Source organism: Trachymyrmex cornetzi, unplaced genomic scaffold (assembly GCF_001594075.2).
Source record: "Trachymyrmex cornetzi isolate Tcor2-1 unplaced genomic scaffold, Tcor1.1 scaffold416, whole genome shotgun sequence".
In the NCBI taxonomy this organism is placed as follows: Eukaryota; Metazoa; Arthropoda; class Insecta; order Hymenoptera; family Formicidae; genus Trachymyrmex; species Trachymyrmex cornetzi.
This window is the reverse complement of record NW_017298918.1, coordinates 663,879-683,814: the sequence shown is the minus strand read 5'-3', so window position 1 is coordinate 683,814 and position 19,936 is coordinate 663,879. Positions and strand designations below refer to the sequence as shown.

At 33.3% G+C, this 19,936-nt stretch overlaps 1 protein-coding gene across 1 annotated transcript; it reads right to left on the bottom strand.

Moving 5' to 3' along the window:
• Positions 1 to 246: 246 nt before the first annotated feature.
• On the bottom strand, positions 247 to 19,785 carry Alk (Anaplastic lymphoma kinase). The gene is made up of 26 exons (XM_018512600.1): positions 18,849 to 19,785; positions 14,634 to 14,744; positions 14,090 to 14,560; positions 12,844 to 13,036; positions 12,627 to 12,754; positions 10,410 to 10,532; positions 10,129 to 10,284; positions 9,923 to 10,056; positions 9,149 to 9,315; positions 8,946 to 9,040; positions 8,759 to 8,854; positions 7,989 to 8,172; positions 7,283 to 7,430; positions 6,715 to 6,858; positions 6,356 to 6,512; positions 6,063 to 6,248; positions 5,553 to 5,795; positions 5,376 to 5,474; positions 5,058 to 5,259; positions 4,357 to 4,633; positions 3,853 to 4,145; positions 3,403 to 3,628; positions 3,141 to 3,260; positions 2,797 to 3,057; positions 1,980 to 2,441; positions 247 to 1,475 (listed from the first exon to the last, which is right to left on the bottom strand). Exons 3-26 carry the CDS (start codon positions 14,463 to 14,465, stop codon positions 1,428 to 1,430), a joined length of 4,518 nt encoding a protein of 1,505 aa, XP_018368102.1. The 5' UTR covers positions 14,466 to 14,560; positions 14,634 to 14,744; positions 18,849 to 19,785; the 3' UTR covers positions 247 to 1,427.
• Positions 19,786 to 19,936: the final 151 nt, after the last annotated feature.

Here is a 19,936-nt window from a genome sequence, read left to right as displayed (position 1 = left end):
ACGTCGACACCAGAAAATGAACGATGCACAAAATAGGAAGGAAGAGAGAGATAGCCAACAATATAATGCCAACTTGCTCTTCAAATTAGAATTAGACATTCAAGCTAGACAGCTGTAAGTGGTGTACCACTTTCGATTAATTTACATGCTAAATAAATTAAGAGATGTAAAGAAACGGAGCCAATCATTTTTTTAAAAGAGACTATTGTACGAGACATTGAAGAGTTTTCCTACAAGTGCTTGAAATTTAAGTATTTATCGAATTTATGAGATTCATTTAATGACTTTATGATTATCGAAGGGAAGTATGAAATAGTAATACACCCTACCTTCCATAAACACGCCTTTATTACGTTTCACGTACAGATACATAGGCTGACTTTCATACGCTACGCGCACGTAAAATACGTCGTTGTAAGAAAAATAAAAAAGGGCTCGTGCTCTTTTTATTTCCTTTCTTCCCCCCCACTTTTCTATTCCCTAAGACGCATTTATCGCTGTCCACTTTACGATAGTGATGGTGCACCAATGAGGAGTTCATAGATCGTCGCCTCTTTGGTTAGAGAGAGTCACGAGGTAGACGATCAGCCTACGGAGATTTTTTACATCGATATTACAGTGTAACATTTTACTTGACAGCCATAGTACCCTTCATATCCGTATTGATTCCGTCGGAATCCTTAATCGTGTAAATAAATAGGACAATACGGCTGTACTGTCTTCAACCAGGGATTTACTTTATGTCGAAGACAAGACTACTCGCATTTCTTAGATGATTTTTAAATGTCAAATATATGTACATCACAAAAAACATTTTCCCAATCTGTAATTTCCAAGTACGTATCCACGTTTTAAACGTTGATTTCACGAGCTATGTCACTCTGATTAATTCAAAGATCCATGTTAACGAGTGATTCAATAATTTTACAAATTTCTGCCCCATCGCTATCATGCAATTAGGAAGTTTACTTGACGAGATCATCTTGCAAAGTATATGGTTGTACGTGTATATATGTGACGCTTAACGTATTGAATACATGCTTACGTATTTGGTATCTTTCGTCTCCTCCGTATGTACATAACTCGCCTGTTTTGCGTTCATTTGTAACAATCTCTTTTCTTCCTTTCTACTTACGATAATCGCGTGTCTTTCTTATGGAAACCAATGTTCGGCGCGCATCAAAAAAGCGTCGTCTATGAAGAGAAATTCGAAGGTTTCCCTCGATTCTCATTCACAGGAGGGTCTCCTCGGAATAGTAACGACGCGAGTATTCGTTGTCCTGAGCCCACGGAGGCGAGGAGAGTTCTACGAGCTGCGTACCCCTTATAATCGCAGTCGTTGTGGCCGATCGTTGCAGCTGCAATCGACGAGCAACGTTGCAGCCGAGCGCGGCCGGGCAGCCTCGTCAACCCCCCTCGGATAAATCTCAGCAGGAACACTCTTCCTCCCTTGGCAGCTCGTGACCCAGGGAATCCTTCATTGCAAAAATGAAGACGTAAAATAGAAAGTATTACATCGGAATAATTGCATTTCGATAATAGTGCAAGAAAAATTATAATCATTAATGTGCTTCCTCTAGATCTGTTTCTGAATTTACTAAAAAGTAGTAAGTTCAGAGAATCTTCTAAAATATTTGTAATCTCAAAAAGATGTCTGGTCGCAATCGAGGAGTTTGCACATGAAAATGCGCAAAAATATTATATATAAAATATATCGATGTACTAATTCTATTTTTTATTTTTTATTTTTCGAAATATTAATTTTTCTATCATACCTACTGCATACATCTTTTACAGATTTGTAAACCTTTATATTTTTGAAATATTATTCTGTCATGTTTCATGGAAAACCCCTTGATCGTATAAATGTTCGAGTTTGTCGGTGGACAAATTGCGTTAAGTACCTTCGATCAAGGACCACGGTCATGTACAGATGGAAACTTTGCAGGACGTCGAATGTAGGGGAGAGGTCAAGTTACCTTCCTTAGTTCCATACTGCCCGGCGTGTATGAACTGCTCAAGCGTTGTGTGGTGATCTTCTCGTAAGGGATGGTGCCTCTGCAGAGCGCGCTCGGGTCCAGACTCAGGGTTGCCTTCAAGGTATTCTTCTTCACCATACCGTTCACATTACTAACATTGGCGTTGAGGCCGATGATACGACTTGGCGAACAAGAGCGCGTGTTGGGCGATGAGTTCGTTATTGTGTCGGGCGGAGTGTCCGAGGATTGTGCTATCAGAGAGTCGGAATTGGTGTCGGTAGTCGTTGTGCTCTCATTACCGTTTTTACGATCCGTTATTGCGCTATCGATGTTGGCAGTCATATGACGTTCATCCTCTGGACGGTTGTTGCCATTGTCTACATTATCGTGGTCTTCGATGTCACTGTTTCGATGTATTGCCCTGTTTTCTTGTCGATCCGATTGGTCGATCCTACTTTTGTCCTACAGAGATCGTATACATAATATACCTTAGTATTAATTTAATTGCAATTGTAAAATGAAGAAGTATAGGGTAACATTAAAATAGTTTTAAATGTAATGAAACATTTTTTTTTTTTCATTACTACTAATTGTAAGATCCTTATTTATACCGGCTTATTTTTTGCACGTCTTCGCTCTACATTTATTTTAACTTCTAACCATATTATACATATAATTTATTTTAATAGATACGAAACTTATGAAAGAAGAATTATGATAGAATATAATTAAAATAAGATAATAATTAATCTAATAAGCGTAATGATTAAATACAATTAAAGTAATGATAAATTTTCTAAAATTTCCAAATATGTACCTTATTTTCAATCACATCGTCATCATGATCTTCATCATTGTCACTGTTGTAAATTTGTTCAAAGGTATCCATACTAGAATCACAGGTGTTGCAACCGAATCCTTGCTGACATCCCGTTGATTTCGCGTAAGACTCGCCGTATTTCTCCTCGATCGATTTTTCATTTTCGGAATCGTAGGAGGTGCAACCCATAGCTTGATCCACACGACGTGCAACGGAACGTGGATCGGTGACCCTCGGTTGTATGTAACCGCTATCCAACTGTCCAAGTTTAAAGTTCACTTTCTACACGTATGTTGAACAAAATATAATTTTTTCGTATTTTATTTTATAACTATACTGACATTAGACCGCACATTGATGCATTCCGCTTCCGGATCCGGTCTCATAATTGTTATCTCACGATCGCAAATATGTGGCAATATGTCAAAATTAGGCGTGGGTTTATTTATTACATCAGGATCCTTTGTAAAAAAAAATATTAATTCGTAAATTATATTGCCTTAGATAATATTTCGATTAAATAATAAGAATAATTTTATATGACAGAGATATATAAAGTTTATAATAAAAGCAATATAGTTGAAATTCCTATTGTACTCTCACCTGCAAACAATAACCGATTCTTTCAGCAATAGTAGAGAAACTTGGCCTGTCGTCAGGCCGTGGATGCCAGCACCGCGTCATGATTCCATATATAGGATCTGGGCATCCCGCGGGTTTCTCAAGACGACCACCAGACTGTACCATCGACATGACTTCACGATTTGCACATCCGGTGTAGGGCATATATCCGAATGACATAATTTCCCACAGGAGCACGCCGAAGGCCCTAAAAATTATATTATAAGAAATAAGAACGTTATAGGCTTTACTTCTTTTTTATCATTTACATTAATGTGATAGTTCTTTTTTCGACTATAGAATTTGACTTATATTCAATGAAAATAAATTACATAAAAATGAAAAAAACGTACGTATTTTTTAAAAAGAAAATTGTATGGGATTGAGAATGACATGTTTTTTTTTAAGCAAATATGAAATACTAAGTCTCACCAGACATCAGTTTTTGTAGTGAATATGCCGTCCAAGAAACTTTCGGGTGGCATCCATTTTATGGGTAACATCGCCTTGCCACCTTTCCTATAATAATCGCTTCGATAAATGTCCCTGGCCATACCGAAATCTGCGATTTTAACGGTACGACCCGGTGCTTTAGTTGTCAACAAACAATTCCTAGCGGCAATATCTCGGTGTATAAAACGCGCTTCCTCCATATATTTACAGCCGTTTGCGACGTCATAACCGCACATAACAAGATCTAGCATTGTCAATGATGTAGGTCGGTCCTGCAAAATCAAAGATATGTATACATATATATGTCATAGAAATTAGATAAAAATACGGATATTAATTAGAAATATTTGAATAAACCACATATTTTAAAGGTGCAAAGTTAAGAATATAGTGCAATATTTCAATCTCACTTTCCTCTTGAATTATAGTGTTGTCATAATGTTAATAATATAGTAAGTATTAATAAATGTTATTAATACTCACTGATCGAGGCCGTTCTTCACGTAGAAAATTCTTAAGGTCACCTCCGGCTAATAATTCGAGAACGATGTATCTGGGATGTTTGTCAAAAGAGACGCCGATAAAGTGTACTATATTCGGATGATTAAATTTGCTCATTATTAACGCCTCCATCATGAAATCAGCTTCTGCTTGCGTCGTGGATAAAAATGGTAGTGTCTTGACGGCGACGGGGTGTTCGTCACCTCTGTATTTGTAAACGCCCTGAAAAACTTCGCCAAAGGCGCCTTGGCCTAGAGGTCTGCATTAAAAATATAATCGATCATTCTTACTTTATTTCACACAACTAAAAAAAATTAAGCTTTTCTTTTATTTTTTACGTTCGAATTTTTGGAAAATCTATAGATTTATACATATATATATATATATATATATATATATAAACGCTAGGAAAATAATCAATTTGTAAAATTGTTTGGTACATCTCATTTTGATACGCTATTTATAAACATTCAGAAAATAAAATTCAATCTGTATAATTATTTATCTAATGTTAGTTCTTCCTTCCTTTTAGGAGACATAGTCGATAAAAATCGTTCGTTCTTCTTGATATTCAACGAATAAGAAAGCTAAATCGACTACGTTTTAAAAGGAAAGCAGTCTAAGTAAATATATTACTGATTGATATGCTAATTAGCCTTGGTGTATTATATATTCGTACTAACTTTACTAAATCGATACACTCGCGAGGTATTTGCGGCAAGTCCTTGAAGCTGTAGAGATTGCCAGCAAACTCGTAGTTGGGGTTGTATTCGGTCATCATCGTGTCCGACTGGTGTCCTGGACGCAATGCAGCTAATTCAGTGCCGTTGCCAAACATCACTTGGCGGCGATGGGAAAGCGCTTTCTGTTTTTGATACCGTTTATCTATCGGATAATATAAAATATGCAAAAGAAACAGAAATACGGAAGATCGAGAAATCGATATCTTATATTATTTAATCTATTATGTTATAAAACTCTCAAAGTTTTTGTGTACGTACAAGATATTAGGCAAATTCCAATAATAGTAAGCAAGCCAATGATTACAACTACAAGTTGGATCATGTACGTTTGATGACCATCCTTGGAATCGTCAGCCACTAAAATTTAACGTGATTTTATTTCATATTTGGATGTAATAATGAAAGTGATGATACGTCCACCATGGTTGTGCTTACTGATGCAGGATTTTGAATCGTTACTGAGCAACCAACCCTGAGGACAGAGACACTTGGTCTCACTCAAGTACTGATCGAACGTGACGCAACGGTAATCGCAACCGCAACCGCTGATCGCGGGTATGACGAAGACCTCGCCTTGGCCAGAATGAGCTGCAGCTTTGAAATAAACATCGGTGAGCTTCTGATTGGCGTATGAATAACCACCCTCACCACTTCCATCATTCTGTCCAGCATTCCCACCTAAAGAACGCAAAGTTACTTCTATAGTTACTTCTGCGCTAGTGCTGATGAAGATCATTATGTACAATATATAAATTTAGGTCAAGATGGATTTTAATCAGTATTTTTTGTTTCTTGATCTTAATTTCGTTATCTCAATTGTAGTTTAAAAATATATTTAAGAAACGTTTATATAATAATATGCAAATATTGTAGATTTAAATATATTAGCGAGATTTATGGTGACATCTAAATCACTTTGTACAATATTTTCATATTTCTCCTTACCAATGTAACCTCCGCCACCACCCCCTGATTGGCAACCACCCCCACCTCCGCCAAAGCCTCCATCACCATGAATTTCGGTTCCCGATTCACAACCGATACCTCCTATACCTCCATAAATTAATGGCGTTCCCCATGCCTTCCGTTGAAAATTAGGCCATGTACCATTCCAACTAGCACCAGGTCCACCTTAGAAGCCGAAATTCTACTTGAATTTGCATTTCAAGTTGCATTCTTCTTATAAAAATGCAGCTCAGATATTTTTATTATACATTTTAAGGAAAAGAACTAGTTACCCATGTGTTCTGAAAAATTGGACGGAGAAGATGAAAGTCTACCCATGGGAAAGGGACCGCGTCCATGCTGTAATCCATCGTCCATAGTAGGATTCAATCCTAAACCACCGCCACCACCCGCGATTAAGATGGGCTCCGGATCACCGTTTGCTTTCAACTATAATCGGTGTTATATCGAATTTGTATATAATAATGAGAAGGAAATTAATGGAAAACTAAAGTAAGACTTTCTTGTGCAAATATTATTATAATTCTAATATAAAATATATGTACAACTTACAATCAACTATAATAAGAAGAGATATGCATCTTTTATTTTTTTGTTATTTTACTAAATTTACTTAGGATATAATATTTACTGTGAAAATGGCAGTCGCACCACCGCCGCCACCACCAGGATTGCTAAACTGAAGCTTCTTCACTTCTCGCATTTTTGATGTCTGCGATAGTGATAAGTCGGCATATCGATTCGACGGACAGATAGTGCTTTTTAAGCCAAGAGCCTGTTTGAGAAGATCAATAATATTAATTTGTTGTAAACAATAATATGAACTAAACAAATAGAAAACATTTCATAATTTATAATGCAACTCAAAGAAAAAATTTTATTTTTGCAAAAATATAAATAAAACTGATCATGTAGAATGAAATTCTTTTTAAGCTTTTTTAAAAAAAACCGATTTTAAAATATTCTGTAGGAGGGAGGGAAATCAATGTTGAAACATTTTCATCAAACAGTAGAATTCATGGAAAAGTATTAATGAAAGTTATAAAGTAAAGAAGCTTAAGAATATAAAAATAAGTTTATTAATATTCCAGTTCTCACATTTTATTTTCTTGAAAATAAATGTTTGTGTAGAAGAAATATTTATTTATATCTTTATTATGTTATTTTATGTAAATCTTTTTTCGGTCAGCAGTACTCACTTTAGCACACGCATCCGTTCCCTTTTGACCAACCATGAAGTATAACTGGTCGCCCTTTTGGAGTTCTATGACACCGCGAACAAATGCACCCAAAGTGATGCCGGTATCGCTCGAGCCCAAACCTCCTCCTGCTCCGATGGCGATTAAACTGTTTTCAAAAACAATATTGTAATTAGACAGGTCAAAATGGATGCACCGTTCTATATTTTATTTATCATTTCCATACATCTCACGTATATGTAATTTAAAGGTATAATTTTTTCTAATTGGCTGAGTATGTACAGCCATAGATTGATCCGCGTACTAACGAAATTTAAATCTTACCCATCTATTTGTGATTTATTATAAATGGACGCTTCTTCGTGCAATCACATTTTAGTAAATCATTATTTTAGAACAAATCTTTTTGATTAAGTTTCTTGTAAAGAGAAACATATTTTTAATAATATGCGTGGAAAAAATTACTTTTTTCATTACAAAGCTTACATTTCTGAAAGAAGTTAATAACAAACGATAAATGTATATGACACAGAATAAATAAAATTTTCGATCATCTGTGAATTATCGATTTAATATTAATTTTATAATCTCTCTGTTAAAATTAAATTACCTCCTTGTGTAATTAAATTGATATTATCATTAAGCTAAACTGTCTTGAAAGCTCACTATTGTAAATCTATATTTCTGAAAAGATTTGTCTACTAACGTGTAGTATTCACCGCGTGGTGCAGTCCATCGTTGGACTCCATACAAATTAAAGGCCGATCTTTCCTCGTCTTGTGTCATTGGCGGTATGAACAATTCTACATTTGTGTTATTATATTTTTCAGTACATTTTTCATCAGTAGGACCGGCTCTGCCGAAAGCCGCGCAAGTAGTAATTCGAATAACTGAAAATAATATAACTAATGTAAAATGTAATTTGGTAATATTTCTGATAATCCGGAGAAAAATATATATATATGGACATATTTTATATTATATAATTATATATAATTTTATCTAATTTTATATAATTATATAGGAAGTATTTTTTTCCGGTTTTTCAGAGTATGAATATGAATAAGATATTTTATTATTATTTTTATCTGTTAATTCTAGCAACATATGACATACTTAAATATTATCTTTAATACACACATAATTATTACAAAATTTTATTTGCTTTTTATTTTTTTAATTTTTGTGCAAGAGTTTTTTAACAATAGAAAAAATGATTTGATAAATATATGGATAAATAAGCTTTATAAATACATTAAGCTTTGAAAAAAATAAAATTTTCTATTAAAAAAAATAATACAAAACGCATAAAAATATTTTTCGAAGATTTTCGATCTATGATATAAAATAAAATTAACATATTGCAAAGTATGTATAAATAATATTTAAAAAGAAATATATTTAAAAGAACATAAGTAAAAAGAATAATATTTAAAAAGTATAATTAAACTTTATCAAATGCATAACTTCATGTACCTGTCTCATTTACAAAATCTGGATGCTGCGGTGGTATTATTTCGGACTCGACGGGTGCATAGTAATTAAAATTACCTACAACTTCACGTGGAACTCCTGTAGAAAAGAAACATTCATATGCGAATGGTAGGTAGCCGGAAATAGTTAGTACGTAATAAAGAAATCTTTAAAATTATGTTAAAATTACCAATGCCAAAACATTCTCGACTCAAAGAAATATCGTCAATTGCTATATCACTTTTGGAAGACATCCCTCTGGACGCTTCAAATTGCAAGTGGTACCTACAGATATGCATATTTTATATCGATAAAATTTAATTCTTTATTTTTGAAACGAAAATTAGTTAAATTTTACGTTAAATGCGTATACACGTAATTTTCTGTATTTACCTATATCTTATATCAGGTAGAGCAACAGCTTCGTTATACCAAATATCGCTATTAGTTCCGTAGGACCACCACAAGTTTTCGGTATGATTTCCGTGTGGTCTTACTTGGACCAAAAAGAGTCCAAGAGATGCGGCATGTGGACCATGTTTGTGATAGAAAAACCGTACCTAAAAACATTGTCCGTTTCTAAGATATTTGTTAAAATAACTGGTACAAATCTTTCACTAAAAGTAGAATAAATTTTTAGATGTAAATATCTATTAAAATAATATCTGTCAAATTATATTTTCCAGATATAACATATATTATCAAAAAGAAAACGCATTGTGTATTTATATATTATTCATAGTAAACAAAAATAAAATCCAAATGGTATAACCTAAGCAGTAGTAGTTTTAATACTCCTTAATAAAATTTGTAATAAAAAAATAAAATACATTGAATAGTTATTAATGTCTTAACCGCAGATGCAAGATTAAATAATAAATAAGTCCCCCCTCCCCTCTCTCTCTCTCTCTCATTAGATAAATTAAATTACTTTGATTTTGCTTCTTATAATTCATGATTTGACTTTATCGATCTCAGACTTGAGTTACTTGTTCATTTGATTTAATACCGTTTTTAAAAAATGAATATACATATCGATTCAATACTTCTATTTTTAGAAATTTAACATACCTACATTAATATTATACCTATATTAAAAATGTTACATCTATATAACATATTAGCTAGATTATATCATTAAATAACCGAATAAATATATGAACGTACTTGACATGATTTATAATAAGGGCTTTTAGGGTTGCTGGCGTAAGGTGGTGTTGGATTATACAGAGGACTTGTAATGGTGCCTCGACTGCCATATTTCATATCTTTAAAAGCCATGTTTACAAACGCGTACGTTCCTGCCAAATAGGTGATAATTTTATTTTTTTGTTTATATGTTTTCGCCGCTTGATCTAGTCTCAAGTACATACCGGTTTCATTACGGTAAGTATGATCGTAACTGGGTCCAGTTCTTTCGGTCGGCGTAGGACCTTTATGAAGAGTCCAATTTAGAGGTCTTTCAGGAACGTTCGCCCATCCGCACCAACCATCTTCGAAGTTACAGCTCGCGTTCTTCGGAATCTTGTCTGTGAAATATTTTTAATATTCAATTGTATGAACCTACATCTCAAAGACGAAGCATATAGAATTTTTATGTCATGAGTTCTGATATTCAAGGAAATATAAAGTGACGAATTTAGGACGTACGCACCACACTCGAGTGCTTCGTCCTCGCCATCGGGGCAATCTTTCGTGAAATCGCAGATACGGGTCCTGTTTAAGCAGGAACCGTTGTTACACCGAAACATATCTTCCGTACAATCTCCAATAAATTCTAAAATAGACACGATAAAGAGTTACCACTTCAATTATAGAACTAACTTTATATACTGCATTAATTTCTTTTAATACTGTGATTGCCTTTGCAATCGCATAATACATCTTCTTCAAAATCAACTATCGATTATTTATACTTAAAAAGCCTTAGAATATAATCAATCTTATTTTTCATTTAAATAATTAATGTATGAATTCCATGTATGAAGAACGCGTGTAAATTAAACAGAGAGTAAGGTCATTGTATATACAAATGCCACAATCATTATTAAAGTATACACTGAGAAAAAAATGCTGTTGAATCAACAGTGTTAGTCTAATTGGGAATAATTTCGTTAATTTAAGTTAATTTAATGACAGTACTAATGAAACAAACATGTCATACTCCTGTTTCAATAAACAAATATTTGCCTAAATTATACAGTAGCAATTAAAAAATTTTCTTATTTCAATCATATATTATTATGTAGTTCCAAAACAAATATTTTTTTATTTTAATTACATGTGAAATAAAAAAGCTTTTGTAATGCAATTGAATTTAGTTTAATCAATTAAATTGAACCTGTTATTAGTTTTACTGCATAAAATGATTAATACAAATCAACGATATAGTCAATTGACCGCGAGCGGTTAATATAAATACTTCTTCAAATTGATTAAAATATAATTTACATAATCTAACAATTTTTTTATATAGTTTACAAATAACTTGTCATATTAAATTTAAATATATATTACATGAATCATCAACATCTGATTTACAGTCAAATAGAAATTATTTTGTATTGATTACACATCTACTCGATACAATTGAAATATACAATTATCAATACATTTATCTAACAATATAGTCAATTTTGTTACAATTAATACGAATATATCTTGTAATTGATTGAAATATAATTTACTTGATTTAAGAATCTTTTTGTACAATTGTATAAATTATTTATCATGTATTATACAATATGTTTAAATATTATATAAATCATATGTTTTATTTATAGACAAGTAGAAATTGTTTCACATTGATTACACATTTGTTTGACAATCAATACATTTATTCGCCAGACATGATCAGGGCACCTATCATGGAACAAGTCAATGGATTTCGATTATTGGAATTATTCAATTATTCCCTAGATTTTTATTGTGTTTTCTAAAGAAAACGGAATAATTCCTATTGAAATCTATTTCGACTTGTTCCATAGGTGACCAGAATGGGTCAAATAACACTCGAATGCTAAAGTGTTCAGACAAACGATTATAGCTAAGCGTTAGGCCAATACATGCATCCATTTTTTGTCGTACAACGAATTATTCAAGCGTGTTAATTAACTGCAAGACAGAAAGAATCTCGGACCTCTTTGTCCTATAGCCAATCAACAGGCTTGAAAAATTTATCGTACGACAAAAACGGACGCATGTAATATTGGCCTCGTTAGATTACCACTTTAGAGATCTTAGGTTCGATTACCGTTTTTAAAAATTGTAAAATATGCGTTTTTAAAAATCGTAAAATATCTGATGCATAATTATAATGAACTAAGTATATGTGAAACCAAATATATGTATAAAATAATTCTACATAAAAATAATAAAGAAAGTAAGAACTTATAATGTAAAAATTAAAAACAATTATTTTTGAAAAAAAAAATGTAACATTCGAATCAATTACATTGATTCGAAGTCAAAGTTGAATTTATTTCGGAATTAGTACTACTAACAACTTATTGAGTTCCTGTTATTTTGTAATATAGTTCCATTAACTTTATAAATATTTTATACAACTAAATTTAATATTGATTTAACATAAGGAAATGTTCTTTCAACGTGCTTTTAATTTATCATTATATGTCCTTAAATCAAATTGATATGTTATTGTTACAAATAAAAAGATTAAAATTAAGTCAATAACAAATAGAGTTGAATTAACTACTTATGTTTGTGACAATCCGTGATACATGCATTTATTTGACTCAATGTATCATTTTATTCATAGCAGCATTTTTTTCTCAGTATGTAGGCGTCATTGATACAACATGACAATCATAATATTCCATTAACATAATTATTTGAAAATATTTGTAATTACCTGGAAAGCAATTAACTAGGCGAAGGTTGTCAACGCCGATGCTCGAATTAGAATAGGGTACGTAGACCTCTAAAACCAATTTATAGGATTGATCAATCGCGCGTAATGAAAAACTTATTTTCTTCCACCTAAAACAACGTTTAAGCATATTTTTTAGATTTGTTGTCTGAAAATTTATATTATCACAATATCGTAAAAAATATTCTTATGCATATACATGGAGGTATTATTTCCGCTTTTTGTCACCGCAATGGAGCTCATGTTGTTAGTTTGTATGACGAGATTTATGAATCCGTTTTCCATTTCCACCATATAAAGTGAAAATTCGATGCGGCAACGCGGACCCGTACGAGGAATCGATTTGGACCATATATGAGCATCCCCTGTGCCGCTGAACCACAGAAAGTGGCCTTAAAAGGAGAACGAAACATTAATTAATTTTCGTACAGTTTTACTATGTCATATGGCATCGTAATTATATTTTAATTTTAAAACGATTATAGATTGGATTTTTGCTAATTTTAGTTCGATTCTAGTTTTATATATAGACCAAATTTTCGGTGTCATGAATTCATGATCTTAGGATTATATAATAACGCATTATTTACTTTAATCTTTTTCTTTATGATAATTTTTCTTTTGAAAAATAATGTATGAAGACTACACTGAAAAATAATGTATGAAGACTACACTGAAAAAAAATTAGCTAAATCTGAGTAAATATTTCTTGAATATTGCCAAGTAAACATTTATTTAGAACAAATAAATATTTGCTCAATAAAATATAATGATACTTAAATCAAATTAATGGTTCTTGTATTAAATAAATATACACAGTAAAAAAGAAAATGTTAATTTTAACATTTTTTACATGTCCCAGGAGATCCACTCTAAATTTTAAGTTAAAGTAACTCATTCGTCTTGTGTTATTTATTAACGAACTAGTAATGTTAAATAATTGACACAATACTTTACATTTATATTTGTTATTTTGACTTTAAGGGTGATTTAAAACTAACATATAAAATAAGTAGAGTACACAGAAGAGTAGTTGCAGTAACTCGTAAGAAAATGTTAATAAAACATTTTTGTTCGTATAATGTGAATGAAAAAATTCTTAGATGTTAAATTGACTTTGAGATATATAGATTAATTGAAACAATTGTGTTAAAAACACTCAAAATAATATTCCATTTTTAATTGACATACGCAATTGTTAAGTTAGAATGGTGACATGAATCTAACACATCAAAATATTGCAAAAATAATAACATATCAGTTGTATGTTGATTTTACATTGAAGTAGTAATCAAAATGTGGTGACACAAGAAAAATTCTACATATGGACGCACGATTTTTTACTATGTATGTTTACATTTAGTAAATATTTACTTGGCACTATTCAAGAAATATTTACTCAGATTTAGCTAATTTTTTTTTCAGTGTACTCAAAATTTTCGTACCATTTGAGGAATTGTTAGCGTCCGTGTTCGGAAAAGCTCTTGACGGACTGGTGCGCGCTTTAACTTTCTTAAAACCATGGGTATCATTCCACGCCCAATCGCAATCCGTGTCGAGGTCGCAATAGCCCATTTGCGGATAGTGAGGTGAGTGTTTTGACGGTAGAGCCGCCAAAAGATCTTTAAAACTCTTTCCATGCCACATGCTGATCTTAGAGCCGCATGTCAATGTGATATACCAACAAATCAGGACGATCCCAAACAACAATCTGCCGCTGCCGCCGTTATGTACAGACACATGTCGACGATTACACGTGCGACTCGTCTGACTATAACCCGCGATGGTGGTCGCCAGCCTCGGCCGCGTGTCGTTGATCATTACTTCGCAATTTCGTCCAGTGGCTGTTTAATAATTTCAGACGAGGTCATGCGCAACATCGCGCATTCTGCTTTTCGGAGATAGCAGACATGATTCTACAAACGTAGTTGCTTCTTGATGAGAATTAGAATTTAGAAAGAATTCTGAGAGAGAACGTTGAAAATGTACGTTTCAAGAGTACTAGCGACACGATGAGAAATTTACAACGATGAGCGCAGCGAAATGAGTTTTGATATCATGGACCTCCTTGGATATGATCGTCTTCCATTATTTCCCAGACTGAAATCACGCATGCAAGTATTTTGATTTAGAAATAATTATATTTAATAAAATTTTAATTCATATATAAATATATAATAATATTATATATTCATATATAAATCAAAATTTTATTAAATTGCGGTATTATGTATATATGTAATAAAATAATAATCAATCAAATTGGGCTCTTGAAATAATTAACTAAAATACACAAGAATGAATAATTCTTGTGTATTTTAATTAATAATTTCAAGAGTCCAATTTGATTGATTTATTGTTTTAAAATAATAATAGTAATACTAATAATACTCTAATAATAGTATTAATTATGTATGCATATAATACTGTCATCTTTTATGTTTTATACAATGTGATCACATTTTGTTTAAAATAAAATAAAAAAAAATGACTCTTGTATTTTTTTTAGTGAAAGGTAAATGTCTCGGTTATTATCATTTCAAATTAAATTTGGATATATTAGTCTTTATGTGCATTCCTATTTATTTGAATTCTGATACGTTAGTCTTTATATGCATCTTATTTCCAATTTCGTAATTAATAGAAAATTTATATTAATTTTGATTAGTTTTTTATAATTATGTCATATCTAGGGAATATATTTTTTGTAACTATACATATATTATGTAAGCGCAATATTGTAAATTTACACATTGAAATTCAATATCTAAAATTCAAAAATATTATGTCCATGCCGTCATAATAAAATAGTGAATGATATAGCAGAGATTATGGAATTCCACGAGAGAAAACGAATTAATGAAACGAAGCCGAGAACGCCGGAAATGGAATAATTCATTTCCCGATATTCCTTGATTTCCGGTTTGCGCGCGCGGACGAAGTTATGCCTGTCCGCTGCCATCATCGGTATTTCAGAGGCGATGCTATAACGTTTATTAAAAGCGGCCAACGTTAAAATACATTTCCATTTATTTAGTTCTGCATCGATTACGATATCTTTTAGCTTTCCCGAGTGCAGAGAGTGCATCTTTCAAAGATGAAAAATAAATATTGCTGATGGATAAATATATTTTATTTATAAAAAAATCACAAAACGGAGAAAAAGAAATAGAGAGAGAGAGAGAGAGAGAGAGATGAGGAAGTTGAACATATTTTTACTAATCAGATATTATTTTTAATTACTGATCCGTGAATTTTCTAAAAAACAGGAAAATCAAAGAATGAAAAGCTGCAAATTTATATTTAATTCCAGTTTCAACTTCAATTAGATACAAGTTTAACTTCTACTTTTGTTTCAGCTTGTTTTAACTTTAACGCTTTAGTTTCATTTCCAAACTTAAGCTATTTTTATTTTTAGAAATACTTTTTATACATTATACATATACAAAATATAAATAATTACACACGTGATGAAAATTTGTCAGTCCGACGCTGCGACGCGCACCGTGTCGAAACTACGCCTCGAAAATTGCATAAAGAGTAACAATTCACCCTATTAGATCAATTCCACCTACACGTATTCTCTCTCTCTCTCTCTCTCTCTCTCTCTCTCCGTTTCTTTAGTGAGCAATGCGATTACTTGTCAGAGCGTAGTATTGTCGTAGAATGCGCGGTGGTTTAACGCGCTTTAACCCACCTTTATTTTACTGATTCTTACAACGACGAGTCGCTCCGAATAGAACGAAAGTTTTTCGAAAATGCATCCGTGCGATTTAATCTAATTTCCATCGAGATTTTTATTCACTTTTCGAGTAAAATTAGTGGGGCGGCTATTGTCAGTTTGGTATATCGATTAGATCGTATATCGAACACCCGCGCTTGCCAGCCAATTGCAGAATTCTCGCGACGCGGTAATCACATTCGAATGCCATCATTAATCTCAAAGAGCTTCGATCAAAACACTCGATGTCACGATTCATCAAGCCGCTTAAGGGGAAAAAAGAAATTCCAATACAACGTGAAAAACAAAAACACAAGGAAATACGCGACTGTAAAAGTGAAGACTTTTACGAAAATGAAAATTATGGGATAGATCTGGAAGAACTAGAGAACACTCTGGTATCTTTCTATTGTACTTGAACTAATAGGCTTGTTCTTTTTGACTGAACTTTTGCACCAATTCGTCTTGCCCCCTTTTCTCTCTAGGAAGAAAGAAAAAAAAGAAAGATGAAGTGGTGCAAAAGTTCAACCAAAAAGAACAGGTCTTATGATACTATGATTTACATATACATGGGGGAATGATTAACAGCGTGAACGATTTAATCAAATCGATTATCTTATATTATTCGTATCATGTTACTATTAATATTTTTTTAATTAAATAAAAAAATCCTGTATTTTTAAAGCGGATTTTGTACTTAATTACTTCTGTGTCAATTTATATATAAATTCATATTCTTTTTGCAAACTGCGTGCCGAAATTTGTTTTCGGTCTTGAAATGCAATCATGAGCAGAACTAGAATAGTATTATTATTCATATTAATATCTTATTATTTATATATATTTCCTTTAAGAAACTTTTTACCTGATGAAAAAATCGTGTACAGTGATGATTAATGATATTTTATTCACGACACATTATTAATTCGAAAAACTCTCTTTTTCTCTCTTTGTTTTTCTCTCTTAATTAATTGAACCCTCTCAACACAAACTCTCCGCCTATCTACAGAAGCACCAAGACACAGCGCGATCTAAAATGTACTGCGCGCAGGATATAGTAACAACGATCTGTCTGATCTCGTATCTCGTTAACAGCAATCGAGGAAAGCGTTTTGCTCTCCGTCTTTCCTTCAGCCACATCTCCCTCTCTCTCTTTCCCTCTCTTCCGGAGGATTTGAGCGATAGCTTGGCTTATGGTTATTTCCGCGGATTATATCGCACCCTCGTTTTAATATAAATAACATAGCCCGTGCCTCTCCAAGTATCAATTTCCAAGAGTCAAGAGCTATCAAGCCAATTCGTTAATCAGTATTTACAAAATTCACGTATTTACGCAAACGCGTTCACGTAATGATGCTAAAGAATTTATGATTTACGATGCGTGCTCTTTGTAATATGCAAACAATAGCCCTTTGAACAACAAAAATTGTCGCAAAGTCAAAGCAGACAATGTCGTAACGTAATTAAGACAAGTTACGTCAATACCGCTATATGTAGTGTTACGTAGAGCTTTCGATCGTAATGATTTCTTGCACGTGTCGCTTTTGTGATCGTACAGAAAACACGTGTTTTCCTTTGTTCCCCTTTTATAGAGTTTCAGAGTATAAAAGAGTAAAACAGAATATTAAAAAAATAAAGGATTCTATTAACAAATGAATAATTTTATGTTCGTTTAATTAAACGATTATAACGTCGAAATCAGTATATAAACGATTACTGTGATTGAGAATAACTTATTTACTATTATATTTGATATCAAATACTGCGATAGTCGTTGTAACGTAATTACAGATACATTAGACACTTTTTATATATATTAAAAATGTATATTTTTAATATTAAAATGACATTTTAAAAGATTTTTTAGATATATATATATGTATTTTTTAAGATATGTATATATATTTATATTCACATACGTAAGGATATTATATATTTTTTTCCCTTTACTTCATTATATTGGCTAAGTTAATGAAATACATCTGAATTGCCACTATTGCTCAAAGATATTGATATAAACATATTTCTAAAAATAAAAGATTGAATTTGTTCTTTTCTTTCTTAATATGATTATCTATTACGGTTTTATTTTTAGCGATCAACATCACGCAAGGCATTTTTAGCAACAATAATATCAATTGATATTATTGTTTATTTAATAACATGGAATCACGCTCGATAATGGTCAAATCCTGCGCGTAGCTTTTATATTTCTCCATTTATGTGCTTCATGTTTATATTTTTTGTAATTTTTAGAGACACGATTACACACTGAAAGCTTCATTAATAATCCAAAATTAATTGATATCATATATAATAAAGATTATTTATTAAAAATTGATTTTATTTTTAATTTTACGAAATTTTAATTTATTTGATGCGGTGGTGATGCATATATAGATACACGGATTCGAAATTTCGATAATTAGTATGCTGTAATAAAGCGATTAATATGCTGTATCAAATGTCATATTACCACGTACGTATGATGGAAGAGTCCTTCTCGCTTCCATTTCACATTGCCATCCGAAATTCGGTATCAATTCCTTCAAGATGCATCGGTAAGACTCGCGTGTGTAACAATTTGTGTATAACAATTCTTCTTGTTAATTATCTGAAGCACCAAACCCACCACAATTGAGAAGGTCTATCCGATGATATCAAATAGCACTCACAACGATATCAAATGGGTTTATTGCGTCTGAGAATTTCGGGCATACCGTGTGTTCGTACTACGTCGATCGGTCCGAGAGGTACCCGAGGAGATCCCGGGTATCTCGGGTATTACACTTCGCGTTCGATCGCACATGGAACTACGAGATCCCAGAGTAAATTTCCGTGGCAACACCGGATGGGAAAGCTGCGTCCCTTCCACCCTGGCTCGGGGAAACGTCCGACGAGTATTGGAATTTTGGAGATGATTTACGAAGCACGAAGATCCCGCCTGAGCATCCCGCCTATGCGTGGATACGCACGCGTGCGCGCGTACATCGCGTGAAAGCGATGGACGTAAGTAGGTGTGATGACCAGGGAGAGATTACGCACGCAGGTCGCAGCATCGCGTTCTCTCTAGTAGGATAGGACCGCGCTCCGGCCGGAGGACTCGTGCCGCCGCTCTTTCCGCTCCGCTTTTCGGTGCTTATCGATCGGCTGTCTCTCCGTCTCTACTCTCTCTCGCGGCCCTTTCGCACACACCCCTCGCGAGAGACGTCGCGTCGTCTCGTTGCTCCGCGAACGAAGGTGACTTTATACGACGACTCCGCCGCGCCGGGCCCACCGTCACAGCCGAGCAGTGTCACTTAACGTTAATCTCGACCTTTAAACGCTTCGCGCATAAGGACACGAGGATGCTCGTCAACGTCGAGACCTCGGCAACGTCCTCCGCGGGGGGGTTGTTTCCAGAATCTGGACCTCGCGGTTGCGGCCAAACGAAGCGCCGCGCACTCTCTTCCTCCTTCATCCTTTCTCTCTCTCCGCGCGCGCATGGACCAAACGGGTAGATTACGAGACCCGCGTTCTCGCGTTCTCGATCCAGTGGGGTGAGATGGAAAGAGCAGAAGCGAGAGAAAAA

Excerpts from the sequence above, each read along its gene's own strand:
- Alk (XM_018512600.1), bottom strand. The coding sequence starts at position 14,465 with ATGATCAACGACACGCGGCCGAGGCTGGCGACCACCATCGCGGGTTAT. Across the intron at positions 10,285-10,409 it reads GGACGAAGCACTCGAGTGTG|ACAAGATTCCGAAGAACGCG; the intron begins GTGCGTACGTCC and ends AATATTTCACAG. Across the intron at positions 4,146-4,356 it reads GTGAAGAACGGCCTCGATCA|GACCGACCTACATCATTGAC; the intron begins GTGAGTATTAAT and ends TTGATTTTGCAG.